The 14,659-nt window shown below is 32.5% G+C and overlaps 2 protein-coding genes across 6 annotated transcripts in view; one reads left to right on the forward strand and one right to left on the reverse strand.

Annotated features, from left to right (window-relative positions):
- The window catches only part of LOC127724693 (uncharacterized), a 119,638-nt gene that overhangs the window by 12,958 nt on the left and 92,021 nt on the right, over positions 1–14,659 (reverse strand). The window lies entirely within an intron of this gene.
- LOC127724699 (uncharacterized) lies at positions 7–11,577 on the forward strand. Of its 3 annotated transcripts, none has more exons than XM_052231768.1 (2): positions 7–9,483; positions 9,749–11,577. In XM_052231768.1, the coding sequence occupies exon 2, from the start codon at positions 9,921–9,923 to the stop codon at positions 11,196–11,198; it is 1,278 nt and encodes a 425-aa protein (XP_052087728.1). In that variant the 5' UTR covers positions 7–9,483; positions 9,749–9,920; the 3' UTR covers positions 11,199–11,577. The 3 variants fall into 3 exon arrangements, with proteins under 3 accessions (XP_052087728.1, XP_052087730.1, XP_052087729.1); XM_052231770.1 differs by having other exon boundaries at positions 7–3,591; XM_052231769.1 differs by having other exon boundaries at positions 7–3,237.

Below are 14,659 nucleotides of genomic sequence, written 5' to 3' on the forward strand. Positions count from 1 at the left end.
TTCTAAGTTTCTACGTATTTATACAGTCCTGGCTTACATATGTTCTAAGTTTCTACGTATTTATACAGTCCTGGCTTACATATATTTTAGTTTGATTGTTCCTGATGAAGGCAAATCAAGAAAAGCGATTCGGACGCACACAATTTATTAGATTGTATTTTAATTTACAGGCACTCGGTCGATACCTCTGTTGCTGGACCGTGAGGGTATCATGAGCTCAGTAATCAGTCATTCGAATCGGATACTAATATTGTTGATAACATGTGTTACTAAAATTCCCCGTTGATTATAAATTAAGAAATTACTATGAAACTAAGATTCCAACTCCCTCATGAAATGTATACCTTCGATGTTTTTGGCTATCTATTAAGGTCCCTTTCGGTCATATAGCTCCTAATGGTTTTTGTGGATTTATACATCCCTAGTTTTCAAGTGTTTGTGTTCGAGTGATCCAGGGCAGGTAAATTAAAAAAGCGCTTTACCTTTTGAATGGAAATTATACAAAAATGAGACGCTTTTAGAAACGGAAAAACAATTAAAATTGTAACATAAATGATGGATTGGATCAGGATTATGTGTAATTCACATTATTTGTATTTCTCTCCCTACTCTTGAAAATTCTGGAGGTATTTTCCGACCCAAATGGACTACAAACTTTAAGTATCGGAAAATAATTTCCTTTCGATTTGTTGTGTTTGTTTATTTGTTGTCAATATGCTTTTTTCGTTTTTCCCATGGTGTTGTCACTTCGACTTAAAAATATTATTGTCCCTCTTGTAACCTCCACCTTTTTTTTTTATATACATGTACATTCATTTGCATTTAGTATATGCACAGTGGAAACAAATCCTGAAGAAATGTATCAATACATTTATAGACTAGTGAAAAGCAAGAACACTTATTTTCTAACTTAAATGAGTTATACCGGTTGTTTAGTATAAACTATAAAAATACAATCAATAAAAATAACAACAACAAGACATCATCTTTGTATTTATCATTTAACATAAAGAATTTCATTTAAACATTTACCAAGTTGTCAGGTGGTCGCGCTTTAAAAGCGTACAATGAACTTCGGCAATAAACAGAAAGAAAGTCTTCATTTTCCGTTTTTTTTTCTCCAGCTTGATTAACTTTTTAATACAGATCAGGTAGTTTTGATCTAATTAGTCGCCTCTAGCCATGGTCAACGTTAAATCAAGGGTTTTCTGTTATATCTTGTTGCGAATACCGAAACCAAGGAGTTAGAATAACGAATGCGCAAACCGGCCATCTTACAATTCCCGCAAGCTGGTGTTATGACGTAAAGTTAATAATCACGTAACATAAAAATTCCGCTGGCCTTTGGACTTCACCTTGCGGCACGCAACAGAGGCCGATTAGGCCATACAGCAGAGAAAAGATTAAAGTTGGGACAGCGTGAGTTAATCTAACATACAAGCAGTTTTTTAAGTTGACGTGCACGAAAATCTTTGATTTAATTGGAGGTGCACCTAGGACATGTCTCGGGGACTTCCCTTATATACGGGTTCTTAACCCTTGAACTGGTTTGGTTCCACCTGAATAGTTCGTTTATAGGAAGAAGGATAACGCAGTTTGGAAAAAAAAAATTATCAAGAATTGCAGAGTTATGTCCCATCTGAGAATTCGACTTTAGCCTTAGAATAGACCAATCTCGAGTTGATTTGTTTTATGAATGACATGCACCAGTTGGCACGAAGTCTATCGCCGTAAATGTCGTCATTGTCGGAAAACAATTGGTTCGTTTTTGTGACATACATGTATTAACATAAGCATTTTGAAATATGAAATTTACAGGAAAATGAATGAATTTGAAAGTCGTCTAAAAGTAGAAACAAAAAGCTCACCAATCCAAATAATAATCATAATAATTAAGACAATAAGATATATTGAAGAAAAGTTAAATATGATTTTTACCGATTTATACATATATACATTTGTGTCGAATAAAAATTTTAGAAGAAAGAGAGGTAACTCATTGTGTCTTTAAAGGAGAACTATAATATGGTACATACAGATAACTATCTGAGGTCACATGATTTTACGTCAATACATGTACCTTTGTAACTGTAATATGCTCTATATTGTGATATATTTTGTTGGATTGAAGTTGATATATTTTCCGTGTTTTATTTCTATATTGATTTGATTTGATTTTAGATACAGACTACAAAGTCATCATACTACTAGCTTACAAATTCAACAACTATTATAGGTCACCATACGGCCTTCAAAAATGAGCAAATCTCATTCGTATAGTAAGCTATAAAAGACTCCAAAAATAGCACGTTAAAAAATGATTCAGCGTGGTTAATTTGTTTAAAAAGCAGTGATTATATTCATATGCATCAATATGTTCTCGTCTTGATATGCATGTAGTATTTGCCACTGGACGTGAGACATCAATAAATCCGATATGAAAAGTTTAAGTGGATTAGAAGTACGTATGATCATGTTTAATTTGAAACAATAAAAATATTAAATATAACTTTTAAAGCTCATTTTGTTGTTTTACATTTATAAAAAAAATAAATTGTCAGTTTTATGCCATTAAAGAGGCCCATAAATGTGGATATTTTTTTTTTATTTTCCTGTTTCACTAACCACTCTGCGTGATCTATTGACAAACACTTTACAAACTTGTGCTGAATGAATTGACAATTCCGTGTCTATGTATTGATTCAAGATTTAAATACCTTTAATTGCACATTTTAACACTCAATATTGTAATTTTCGAGTACGATCAACCATGTATTTTCATATTCTACCAAAATAAAATGTAATATACATCTGTTGATTTCGGCCATAAAAGCCTATAATGGTCACACTAAAACTTGTCTTAATGCATTTCTCACACGAATTGATTTCATTTAAGCTAAAAGAAAATATTGTGAATGTATTTCGATGTTTACAGATTGTTAATGACTTTTTACTTGTCACTAGATCATTATGATTAAATGTGTATTAGGTATGTGCGGTAATTCATTTAGAGATACTTTAATTACTGAGCTATCACGCAAATGATAAAACTTCAATATAATGTTTCGAGATTTGGATCGGAGATCGAATAATTGTAATCAACTTGCATGCAATATAATGTTGTATTTTATGAAGTAAGGTCACAAACAGGAAATTTCATCCAATATATGTTTATATTGAAATCAATTCCTTGGACTTGTTTATTTTTTTCGGATTGAAGCGATGTGTTTAATGTTTGTAAGTATGAAATTGTATCGTTTAAAATTTTTGATATATAATTGAAAATAGCCATAAAGAGCTCTTATATACTGTCGAAAATAAAAATATTAATTTAAAGATAAATAACATTTCTGTTAAAGTCTTTCAACAAAACTTTTAAATTCACGTCTTTGTATCTTCTAAGTTTGAAGTAGACAAACGTTTTCACATAAAATCTTAAGCCGAGACGGAAAATATAAAAGTTTTATTGAAAAGAGTACAGTTTTGTTTACTATTGAAATTGGTAATAAACCAAACAAGGAGAGAAAAATACACGAATACAAAAAAAGAGGCAGATATTTTGCAACTCGGATGTGCACATACTGATGAAAGGTACGTAATTTCATTTGTACAGATTGTTAAATATCTTTGTGATACTTGATTATCTAAAAAAAGTCTCACATATACAATTTACAAAATTTACGCTTTACAAAAAGGTTTTCTCGGTCAACTCCATGATTATGATGAAAACATACCGCCATCAGCAAGGAATTCTGCTCAGACTTGTCTTTGAACTTGTAGTGAAGTTTGAGCTTGCCTGTCCTGAATGCTGACAGCGGAAGTTATAACTCATGCACTTAAAAAAAATAATCATTGACCATAAGGGGGAGGGGCTCACTCCCCAGCTCCTGCATGCATACGCCCTTGATTTATGTGTAAATCACTTTTATAATTATAAAACCATTTTGTCTAATAATTTTACTCCTAATCACTGTCGCGGCATTTTAAAGTATTATATTGCGTGAGAAAATTATTTTTTTTCTTTTTAATTACAATTTACCAGTATTCTGTGGCATAACCGAAAGTGATTTTATCTATTTAAAGTACAAGATAATTTGTTTTGGAGAATTTAACCCTACCTATTAACTGATCTAAATGTATAAGGTCAAACCATAAAGTTTGTTATTCATAGTATATTATGTTCAACTTGATGATTGAGTATACGATTTGAACCTGGAAAATCCTGCACACATACAACCATGATGGCGGCATCTATAATATACTTTATAGAAATAATTTTTCTTCTGAGTTCAATACTATCACGTTACATTGAGCAAACAAATTATTCTAAAATATAATACTAATAGGTGATTATTTAACAGTATATTATTTAATGGACAGACGAATAATAGTCGTAACTACTATTGTGACGACAATGATTATGATGCTTCGGAAGTCAATTTATATATAAAGGCCAACTCGACTCTCTATTGTCAAATCAAGCTGCAAAATTTTAATTCTCGTTGATTTTCCTGCCGTTCAATACTTTAGCATAGTCGCTGTTCTAAATAATGGAAAAACACTTCGATCGCACAATAGCTAGACGACACAATTAGATCTAATGCTTTCTAATTAATAAGTTTTTATATTAACCAATACTGCATTTTCTTCAGTAAATATGTCTACGAATGAGGTATCTGGTTGACAATTGTGATTTATTAAAAAAAAATCAATTCAAACAAATCCAATAGCAACGTTATTACTGAGGATTATCATATGCGGTACTTATCATTTTATTTTCCTAGTTATGCAAAAGGAATGAGATGGACTTGTTTTTGTTAGATGTATTTCTGCTTTGTATCGATCTGATGAGTTAATCCCTAGGATGAAATTTGAAAAAAAGGCAGGACAGGAGTTTTGAGTAAAAAAAAAGGCAGGATAAGCAACTTGGCAAAAAAAAAAAAGGCAAAATGACAATTTATGTAAAAAAAGTCAGGATAAACTAATAAAAAGGCATGCAGGACCGAATAGAGTGGAAAATAAAAAGGCAGGACAGAGATTACAACTAAAAAATTTAGTTTAATTACAACTGAAATTTGAAAAAAAAGGCAGGACAGGAGTTTTGAGTAAAAAAAAAGGCAGGACGAGCAACTTGGCAAAAAAAAAAGGCAGGATGACAATTTATGTAAAAAAAGTCAGGATAAACCAATAAAAAAGGCAGGACCGAATAGAGTGAAAAATAAAAAGGCAGGACAGAGATTACAACTAAAAAAAAATTTTTCATCCTAGCCCCCCATAAAAATCAAATGGTAGCTCCTTTATTTTTATATTTGAACTTTTCTTTAATTCATCGATGTTGGATTTAATGTGAAATGGAATTTGTTGTTTGTAAATCGCTAGGCACAGAAAAAGGGGATGAGAGTGTACTGACTGTTTACACCAGGTTCCCGGATTTCACAGACTAATTTACTATGTCCACACATAAAGTAATAATCAAATGCTTAAAAAAGATAATTTTATTCTGATAAATTCCTACATATTTTATGATGTCGTCTGTCGTGCTTGTAGTAGTGCTGTTATTGTCGACTGCAGTACATTTGTATATTTAGTATTGTATTGAATTACCAACTTTCAAACTAAATCTTCTTATTTCCCCTAATAACTTCCAGCATTCTTTGTTATAGTGTCGTTCTTGAAAGTGACTCTCTTTTGTCTTCTGAAGTATATTTGTACCGATTTAATAGAGTTACGTTCTTTTGGTGGACTCATTTTTGTAATGTGCTTTCCTATACAGTGTGTATGTGCTTTCCTATACAGTGTGTATGTGCTTTCCTATACAGTGTGTATGTGCTTTCCTATACAGTGTGTATGTGCTTTCCTATACAGTGACTTATTTAACCAAGAATCGCACAACTAGTTAAAAAAACACATCGCATGTTTTTATATATTTCACCGGTGTGGGTGTATAGAAATATGGTTATCCCATCTGGCAATCAATCCTAATCTACAGTGGGCGTTCGTATTGGATGTTTTGGATGGATAACTGCGAAGCCCCCTCCGGTTGATATGAGGTTGGACGAATCCCATGACGCGTGTTGGAAGAGTGGCACGGTAAAGAAACCGTACAACAATTAATTTAGGATTCTAATCAGTAGAACACAAAGGAACATGCAATAAAATGCTTTGTCATTTTCTTTCTATAAGTAACAACTTTTAATAATTCCGCCTTTTCATACATTTCAGCATATGACTGAAGTTTTTAAGATTACTAGAGATACCAAGGCTTTATTGTTAAAATATTCCGTATCAACTTCACAAATAATACATGATGGTCTTGAAGTATAGATTCTAGTTACGTCTTTGTAAATCATCAACCTTTACTGTTAAGTCCATTTTTGGTAATATCCGTTTTGCGTGGCTCGGTACTTATACATCCCGTCATTGTGTTTTTGTGCAATGGTCATTTTTGTATTCTTGTCTTTCATTTTTGCTGATGTGCTTTGTCTATATGCCACTTTGTTTTTCTTTGTTGACATACTTGTTTGTTTTTATAGTGATTAAGATTATAACACAATCATGATCTTGTCTGCTGTACCCCTATTTTTGACATTTTAACCTATTATGTCTGTTTGTTTTGTTCACGCATTGTTGTCAATATAACGGAATTTTATGCGACTGTCATACAAGTGATAGGATTAGCTAGCTATAAAACCAGGTTTAATCCACCATTTTCTACATAAGGAAATGCATGTACCAGTCAGGAATATGACAGTTGTTTTCCATTCGTTTGATGTGTTTGAGCTTTTGATTTTGCCATTTGATAAGGGACTTTGCGATTTGAATTTTCCTTGGAGTTCGGTATTTTTGTTATTTTACTTTTTACATGATAACGAGATCAACCAATTCGTATCGATAACGAATATTCATTAATCTACAGTACTTTAGTACATGTACTTAAGTATTATTTTATTTAACCCAATCCATATTTAAGATATTTAATAATCCTTTTCAAAATCTTTTAATCAATTAATAATTCATTGGTAATGGTTAAGATATATCTGTTAAATTTTAGATATGAAGGCTATTTTAACTAGAATATTATATCACGGTATTGATTATAATAGATGTATCATATTACTGTGTACAGAGAAGCAAAGGTTAAACATTTAGAGTTGTTTCAAAGTCAAGAGAATCAACATGGTACTGATGCAAAGAGTTAAAATCTGTCGTGCAAAGAGCGAACGTGCTCATTCTATCGATCAATGAATTGTGGGAATTTGACAAAAAAGAAACTCATTTCCTGAGAAAAAAAAGGTAGTGCAAACACATTAGTCGCGCGTGATTTATTTATAAAGAGTCACCAGGAGTTGAACAATAAAAGTAAAACGAATATATTAATTCACTTTGATATTGATTAAAAGATTTTGTAGGCATTAAAATATGTTAAGTCTAAACAGTTGTTGCCATCCGATGATAAACTATAGTAGGTCATGACCCAACATTTAGGGTTCAGATTGTGGGTCATTACGCAAATATCAAATATCATCTCCCTCTCAGACTATTTTCTCGTAGCAGACGGTTAAGTAAAATAACTTTCGGCTTAATTAAATATATAAGTTCAGTTTCATCACAATACTGAAAACGTAGAACATCCACTTTCTAAATATAAAAATTCCGCCATTAATGGAGTCAATTTTGGGTTAAATTTGAATGTTGGGTACATCTCATATATGTCGTGTTGTCCATAGTTGAACAGGTTTTGGGGATGCATGAAGGTAGAATTTAAAACACTTTGAATGTGGTTTGTTTTTCTTTTTAATCCACGTGCCATTAAACAACATTAAAGTGCTGTTTCACGCTTTGAAGTGTGAATTAAAGCAACGGTTACTCTAGTTTACCCATGTTGACACCTTATTAATCTATTTAGAAGATACAAATCAAGATCGAAAAAACTAAAACCGAGGGAACAACAGGAACCTAAAAAGAAACGAAACCGGATGCGTCGACAGGGTATAGGCGTCTCCTGCCATAAAAACGTGCTTCGTTGACAACGGTTATATCCTATGTATCTCAATGATACAAGGTTGATCGGAGATTACTAAAATATTTCTGACATTTTTCTGTTGAAAATGTATGAAAGAAATATCGTCGTTTCAATTGATATAAAAATAAGAAGATATGGTATGATTGCCAGTGAGACAACTCTCCACAAGAGACCAAATGACACAGAATTTAACAACTATAGGTCACCGTACGGTCTCGACAATGAGTAAAACCCATACCACATAGTCAGCTATAAAAGGCCCTGAAATGACAAATATAAAACAATTCAAACGAGAAAACTAACGGCCTGACTTATGTACAAAATAATGAACGAAAAACAAATATGATATACAGCAACAAACGACAACCACTGAATCACAGGCTCCTGGCTTGGGACATACACATACAGAATGTGGCGGAGTTATACTTGTTTAAAGGCACCAACCCTCCCCTTAACCTGGGACAGTGATGTAACAGTACAACATAAGAACAAACTATAAAAATCAGTTGAAAAGGGCTTAATTCATCAGATGGATACAAAGCAGAAATACATATAACAAAAAAACACAGAGTGGATGTGGCAAGGTACTTATACATCCCCACAACAAAAAGACACTAAGTAAAGATCTGAGAGTACTCGCAGTTACTGACAGCTAGTTTAAAGCCAATAACAACTAATAAAAAAAAATCATTCATCGAAACCTAAAATATCAATCAGTACACATCCAACATCTAATGGATTTACTGTAAAGACATCATTAGCAGTCACTTAATTAAGTCAGTTAATTGACCCTATTTGATAATGTCAGTTCTAAAGTTTAAACATTTAAGATTTTTTGACTGGGATAAATTCATCGGAAGGACACCCTCATTTGATATCTAATTAAGGGTTCTATATGGAAGATTCTTTTAATATCAATGATTTGACATGTCAAGAATCGAATTTTTTAAATAACACATCTAGATGCATTTATAAAAAAATGATATATATTCATCTTCGCATCGACTGAAATCAAATTTCGATCCAGAAATTGTCTACAGTCCAACCATGTACCCTCCCCCTAAAAAACAAATGAATTCAGAACCAGTCCACACCCCTTTTTCTTTTTCTTTATTTTTTCTATTTAACTTCCCACACCCGCCCTTTCGTAAAAGATTTAAATATAATGTGAATATCATAAAACTTTGTGAAGATAAATAATATGTTAAAGTCAATTTGTGTTTATTTAAATGTTAAAATAGTAGACAATCTTTTGTTGTTAAATCCACTTCTCACCGGTTTTGACGAATGTTAGAAATTCAAATATTTTATTAATCATTTATAAACAATTTAAATGAAAAGAAGTATTAAAGTGTTTCATGCAAGGTTTATACGAGATTTAATTTCAAATTATATGGCATGAAAATGTGAAGAATAGAGAGAAATTGGAATGTTTTCTTAACATAATATATACATTTCACGTACGTATTGAGACTTTTTAAGATGTTAAATTGTTGTGTAATTCTCTAAGGTCAGCCAAACATATGCAAAGTGCAAGAACTATTAATTATTAATATTCTGCATTGTGTTTCACATATCCCTTGTATTTGTAACTACAAACATTGAAAAGACGGCTTACGTTGGGACAATAACTTTAGCAGATTAAAGTGGTTTTGGTTATGAATTATACAACTAGTTTACAATGCTTTTACACGTATATGACGAGAATTTAATTTTAAATTGCAGGTGTAAAGAAAGGGGACTTTAAAATAGACAAAGTGGAGTTTTAAAATTGAAAATTTAACAGTTATGGAATAGTAAAAATCGTTTGTTGTCGTGAATCAACTGTGGTTTGTTTTCACAAAAAATGGAAGAAGAAGAACCCAGTATGTTTTGTCATATGAAGTAATACAATAAAATGTCAACTCAGGTGGCAAACAGTCCATTCAAAGCTTATTTAGGAAATGAGGAATTAATGCTGGAGAGACAGAGAGCACAATCCAGATTAAAACAAAGCAAAGACAGAAATAGGAAAGTTGCAATTGAATCGTCACACAACAGATATTTTACCGATGGAGTTCGTGCGCCATTGCTGTCTGATATTAACTTTGGACAGTCTTGTTGTTTGGACGTTGTCAGACCAGCCAAAAAATTTCATTCGACCGGAATCACATCGCCCGAGAGTCCCGGACGTAAAACTGCTATACCACATATTCCTCTTGAGAAAGAAAATAGTAACGTCGTGTTTTCCGAACGATCAAGCAATACGATTAAATCGATAAAGTTTTTACTTCCGGATGGATCGCTTCGGTCACATGACGAATCTACTATGAGCTCTAGAAGTGCAAGTGAACTTGATTTAAGATGGAAGCGTTCTAAAAATAGTCCAAAACTTGATGCAAGAGATATTTTATACCGCAACACATACTGTGGTTCACCTGATCTGCGATATCATTCAATCACGTTGCCCAGCATTGCTTCTCAGAATAAAACTGCCGTTCCACGTGTTAGCAAAACTAAAACAACTACACCTAAGAAAAAGATAACATTCAAAGATAATGAGCATATGCAAGCAAAGTTTCAAGAACACTGTGTGTTAGATTCTAAACTCGAAAAACAAAAGAGCATTCAAACAACAGTAGATATAGGATTTTTAAAAGTTCAAAAGATAAAATCTCATTTAGAAGAGATTCATAATGGAAATGATGATTTTTTATTAACTGTAAGACAACCAACAGATCTTCATAATCAAAACTCAAATCATCCTATGGAGCTCCGAACAGAAAGGCCACTGAAGTACGAAACAGTGGGACCTCATGGTTCCCGTCTTCACAGGAAACATTCAACATTGCGAACTGTTTTTCCATATTTTGACAAGGATTATAAATCAGCTGATGCTTACAAAGAATATCTAGAAATGGTAAAAACGAAAATGGTGTTAAGTAGTCGAGAAAGTACGAGAGTTGGCAATGATTCAGTATTATCACATTTTGGGCGTGACAATCGAGTGTTACAATCTGTGATTGACGTCAATACACCGACAGATCGACATGGAGCTTTATCAAATGACGGCAGATCTTTAGTTATTGAAATAAAACCAACATGGAATGAAATTCCTACTGGTCTTCCAGACGATGAGGAATCTGATGATTTTCGACCAGATAAATGTCCTGTTAATACTCCAGCTCATGATTAATACAGCAATTATTGACCAGTCATACCATATTTAGGAAACTGCTTCTTGCTTTTCCAGTTTATACCTTAAATGTTTTGTTCATTAATCTTACCTTGAGAAATATAAGATCTATTTAGGAAGGAAACTTGATTCTATTTGTTAACACAGAATTTTACTTGAAAAACAAGGTTACTTATTTACAGAAGGGTGTTTGCAAAAGAAACTTTTGGACTTGTTCTTGGACCAGTAATGGTTTGTTAATTTAATTTATCACTTACTAGACAAGACTAAATAATTTTTCTTCGCATCTCAAGTCTTACTTTGCTATTCCATATTTGTATAGTCGTTTTATGTAATTCATTGTTATATTACCTTGAATAGATTAATCAAATATCTTGAACTGTGCCTTTTTTTTCAACCAAACTTATAATTTACAATGGCAATATGTGTAATAAACATCTGCGCCATGAGCGCATGATGCGCCCGTCGCTTTTTCAAAGAATAAAGTTCAATAACTTCTCAATGTTATATCAGGAATTTCTAAAAACAACTAAAGGGAGGTTATTTCAATAGATATAAACCAGCCACCAAAGTTATATGAAAACTGATCAAAGCACTGCCGAAAACTGGAAAATCCACCCCTTTTTGAATAAAATCCCATAACTCGGAAAATTAAATTTAAAATTTATAAGAATCGGAAGAGAGCTTACATCAATATATATAAACAATTCCCCAAAGTTTCTTGCAAATTGGTGAAAGTTTTTTTGAGTTATTGTCCGAAAACTGGAAAATCCCCCTTTTTTAATGAATAAAACCCCATAACTCGGAAACATAAAATCTAAAATTTATAAAAATCGATTGGGAGCTCACGTCAATAGATATAAACAATTCACCCAAGTTTCATTCAAATTGGTTAAAGCGTTTTTGAGTTATTGTCCGACATGTTGACGACGGATGGACAGACGGACAGACGGACAGACAACGGTATACCATAATACGTCCCGTAAACGGGCGTATAAAAATGAAAATTTATTTTTGTAACTTTTGGTTAATGTTTAAGTGCAAATCTAGAAACTATTGAATCATAGGCAAACTTCTTCGTGACCACCGCCTGTCGTGCATGTGTGTGATATCCGTCAAGAGACGGATTGGGGTTTTAAGAAAGATTTTTCTATTAGTGATTCCTGTTGTATTTGAATTATGTCACAAAAACAATTTCTCGGTTAGCTTTTTGTAATGACTGTATAAAAGTAAGGATATGTAATATTATTTCCAATGAACAAAATTATCCATTAATGATCAAGGGACACTATTGGCAGCTATGTCTGCATATTCAGACTTAAGATTCATAAAACTAGTTGTATGTAGGAAAACTTAATATGTAAAGGCAACTTAGACACACAACACTATTGACAGCTATGTCTGCATATTCAGTCTTAAGATTCATTAATCTAGTTATAGGGAAACTTTTAAAATAAATAAAGGGAACTTATCAATCATAACACATCTTCTTATTTTTTATATTAGATACAACATTTTACTATCATTGTCGTCTTAAGAGTTCGATAAAAATAACAGTTTTTTGCGTATACTAGTTACCAACAGCATCTGAAGAAATCACAGAAACTATTTTTTTTTTAAATTCTACAGACCATTGATTGGTTATGCATCTAACTACAGTTTTAATAAGAAAGAGGCTAACTTACATAGTTAGAGATCTGAAGCTCAGGGAGGAACATTCTGACATTTTGGTTTATATCGCCAAAACTATAAGTGAATTTCACTTTTTGTCTAACATACATTAGGATGATATCGTAGGTTGTTCTAAACATTGTCTACTGAAACCAGAGGCAGACTTGCCCTGTTAAAGGGGACCCAAGGTGAAGATTTTAGTCTAACTTATACTTGGCAAGTAACTCAAAAACATTTTTTGATTGAAACGTAATGATTTACAAGTAATAAGGACTACAACATGTACGACCTGTTTTGTTTCAGATACTTTTTGTATAAACAAGAAGCTGCTACTGTTTGGGCAACGTATGTTGTAGCATTCTGAGACACAGGATTACTGATATTAATTTTTGTTTCCTGGTCATAGCATTTGATCTGTTAAACATCAAATGACAACTTTATGACCAGGTTATTGTTTTGTGTATTTGGTTATTCAAACCATATAGCCATCGACGACATCGATAAATTAATTGACAAATTTAAAATCAATGTTTTAAGGTCATATGACCTCGCCCCTTAAACAACATTCCGTGTAGCTTTTTTGTATAGAATTAACAACAAGGAACCTCGATAAACTTAACAACATACCTGGCGCAAAATCTAAATGTTTTATAATCTTTTCTCTGGAATTTCATATATTCCGTTGAATATCAGATATTTGAACGTTGTTTTATTTAACTAATATACTATTTCATTGCACTGAAACTCTTGTAAACATTTTACTAGACATGCAGTCACTATAGGACTATTCAGTAACATTTTGTTGAAAACAATAACTTTCTATTACGTAAACTTGTTCAATATGAATGATAAATCTACGAAAAGATTGCTGCACATTCACACATATTGTTTTCCGGGTTCACCTTGGTCTAAATCATATTCTAATCAACTGTTAAGTTTTGTATGTTTGATATATGAATTTGTCGTGATAAATCGCACATTTCGTTCTTTATTTATTTTGATCAATATAGGAAGATTGTGAGCTATAATATCTATTATTTGAAAATGTTATGACATAGAAAAAGGGTCTTGTAATTACTTTCTTTAGGAATACATAGTTTAAAAATTGGTATTTTTTTTGAAACGGCTATATCTCAAAAATATCAAAAAATAAATGTAAGATTGCATTCTTTGAAAAATAGTATTCGATGTTCAACATTAGTAGTACTGATGTTCGAAAGTATAGACAATAGCTTGGACACTTTGGAAGAAGCTTTCAAAAGTCAGACCTTCTTGTTCTGTTGTATTAATAAGGAGATATTAGCAGTAAGCAGTCTTCAACAGGGCCGTAATTGGCTGTCCTTAACAGAGGAGGCAGGGGTCTTGGGGCCGCCGACTGAGGCCCCCAGGTAGTGGGGGCACAGGGGGCAAAGCCCCCGGCCGAAAATTGTTATATTAGGGTTTGAAATATATCTTGTAACTTCCATTTTTGTATCTTATTTATCGTGTTTGTTTCATATTAACTCTATGAAGAAATGCATAAGGCAACCAGAGCCGGCTGATAGATACTTGCTTCGAGTTTATTCCATCTTACTATGTATTCATTTACTGTAGGGTACATGTTTAAAAGAAGAAAAAGCAGAACGACTGTGTTTGGTTAACGCTGCAATAAACTTGAAAAACACACATTTTAATAACATTTTAATAAATACAAAAGCAGGAACCGACCGGCAATGTAATTAGTAGTTTCAAAATGGTATATTTATTTGGATACAGGTCCCGATCGCATATGTAAGTGGGTCTGTAAGAAA

The sequence above is a fragment of the Mytilus californianus genome, unplaced genomic scaffold (assembly GCF_021869535.1).
Source record: "Mytilus californianus isolate M0D057914Y unplaced genomic scaffold, xbMytCali1.0.p SCAF_14, whole genome shotgun sequence".
In the NCBI taxonomy this organism is placed as follows: domain Eukaryota; kingdom Metazoa; phylum Mollusca; class Bivalvia; order Mytilida; family Mytilidae; genus Mytilus; species Mytilus californianus.

Bases quoted from the DNA above. Each gene is read 5' to 3' on its own strand.
- LOC127724699 (XM_052231768.1), top strand. From the start codon at position 9,921: ATGTCAACTCAGGTGGCAAACAGTCCATTCAAAGCTTATTTAGGAAAT.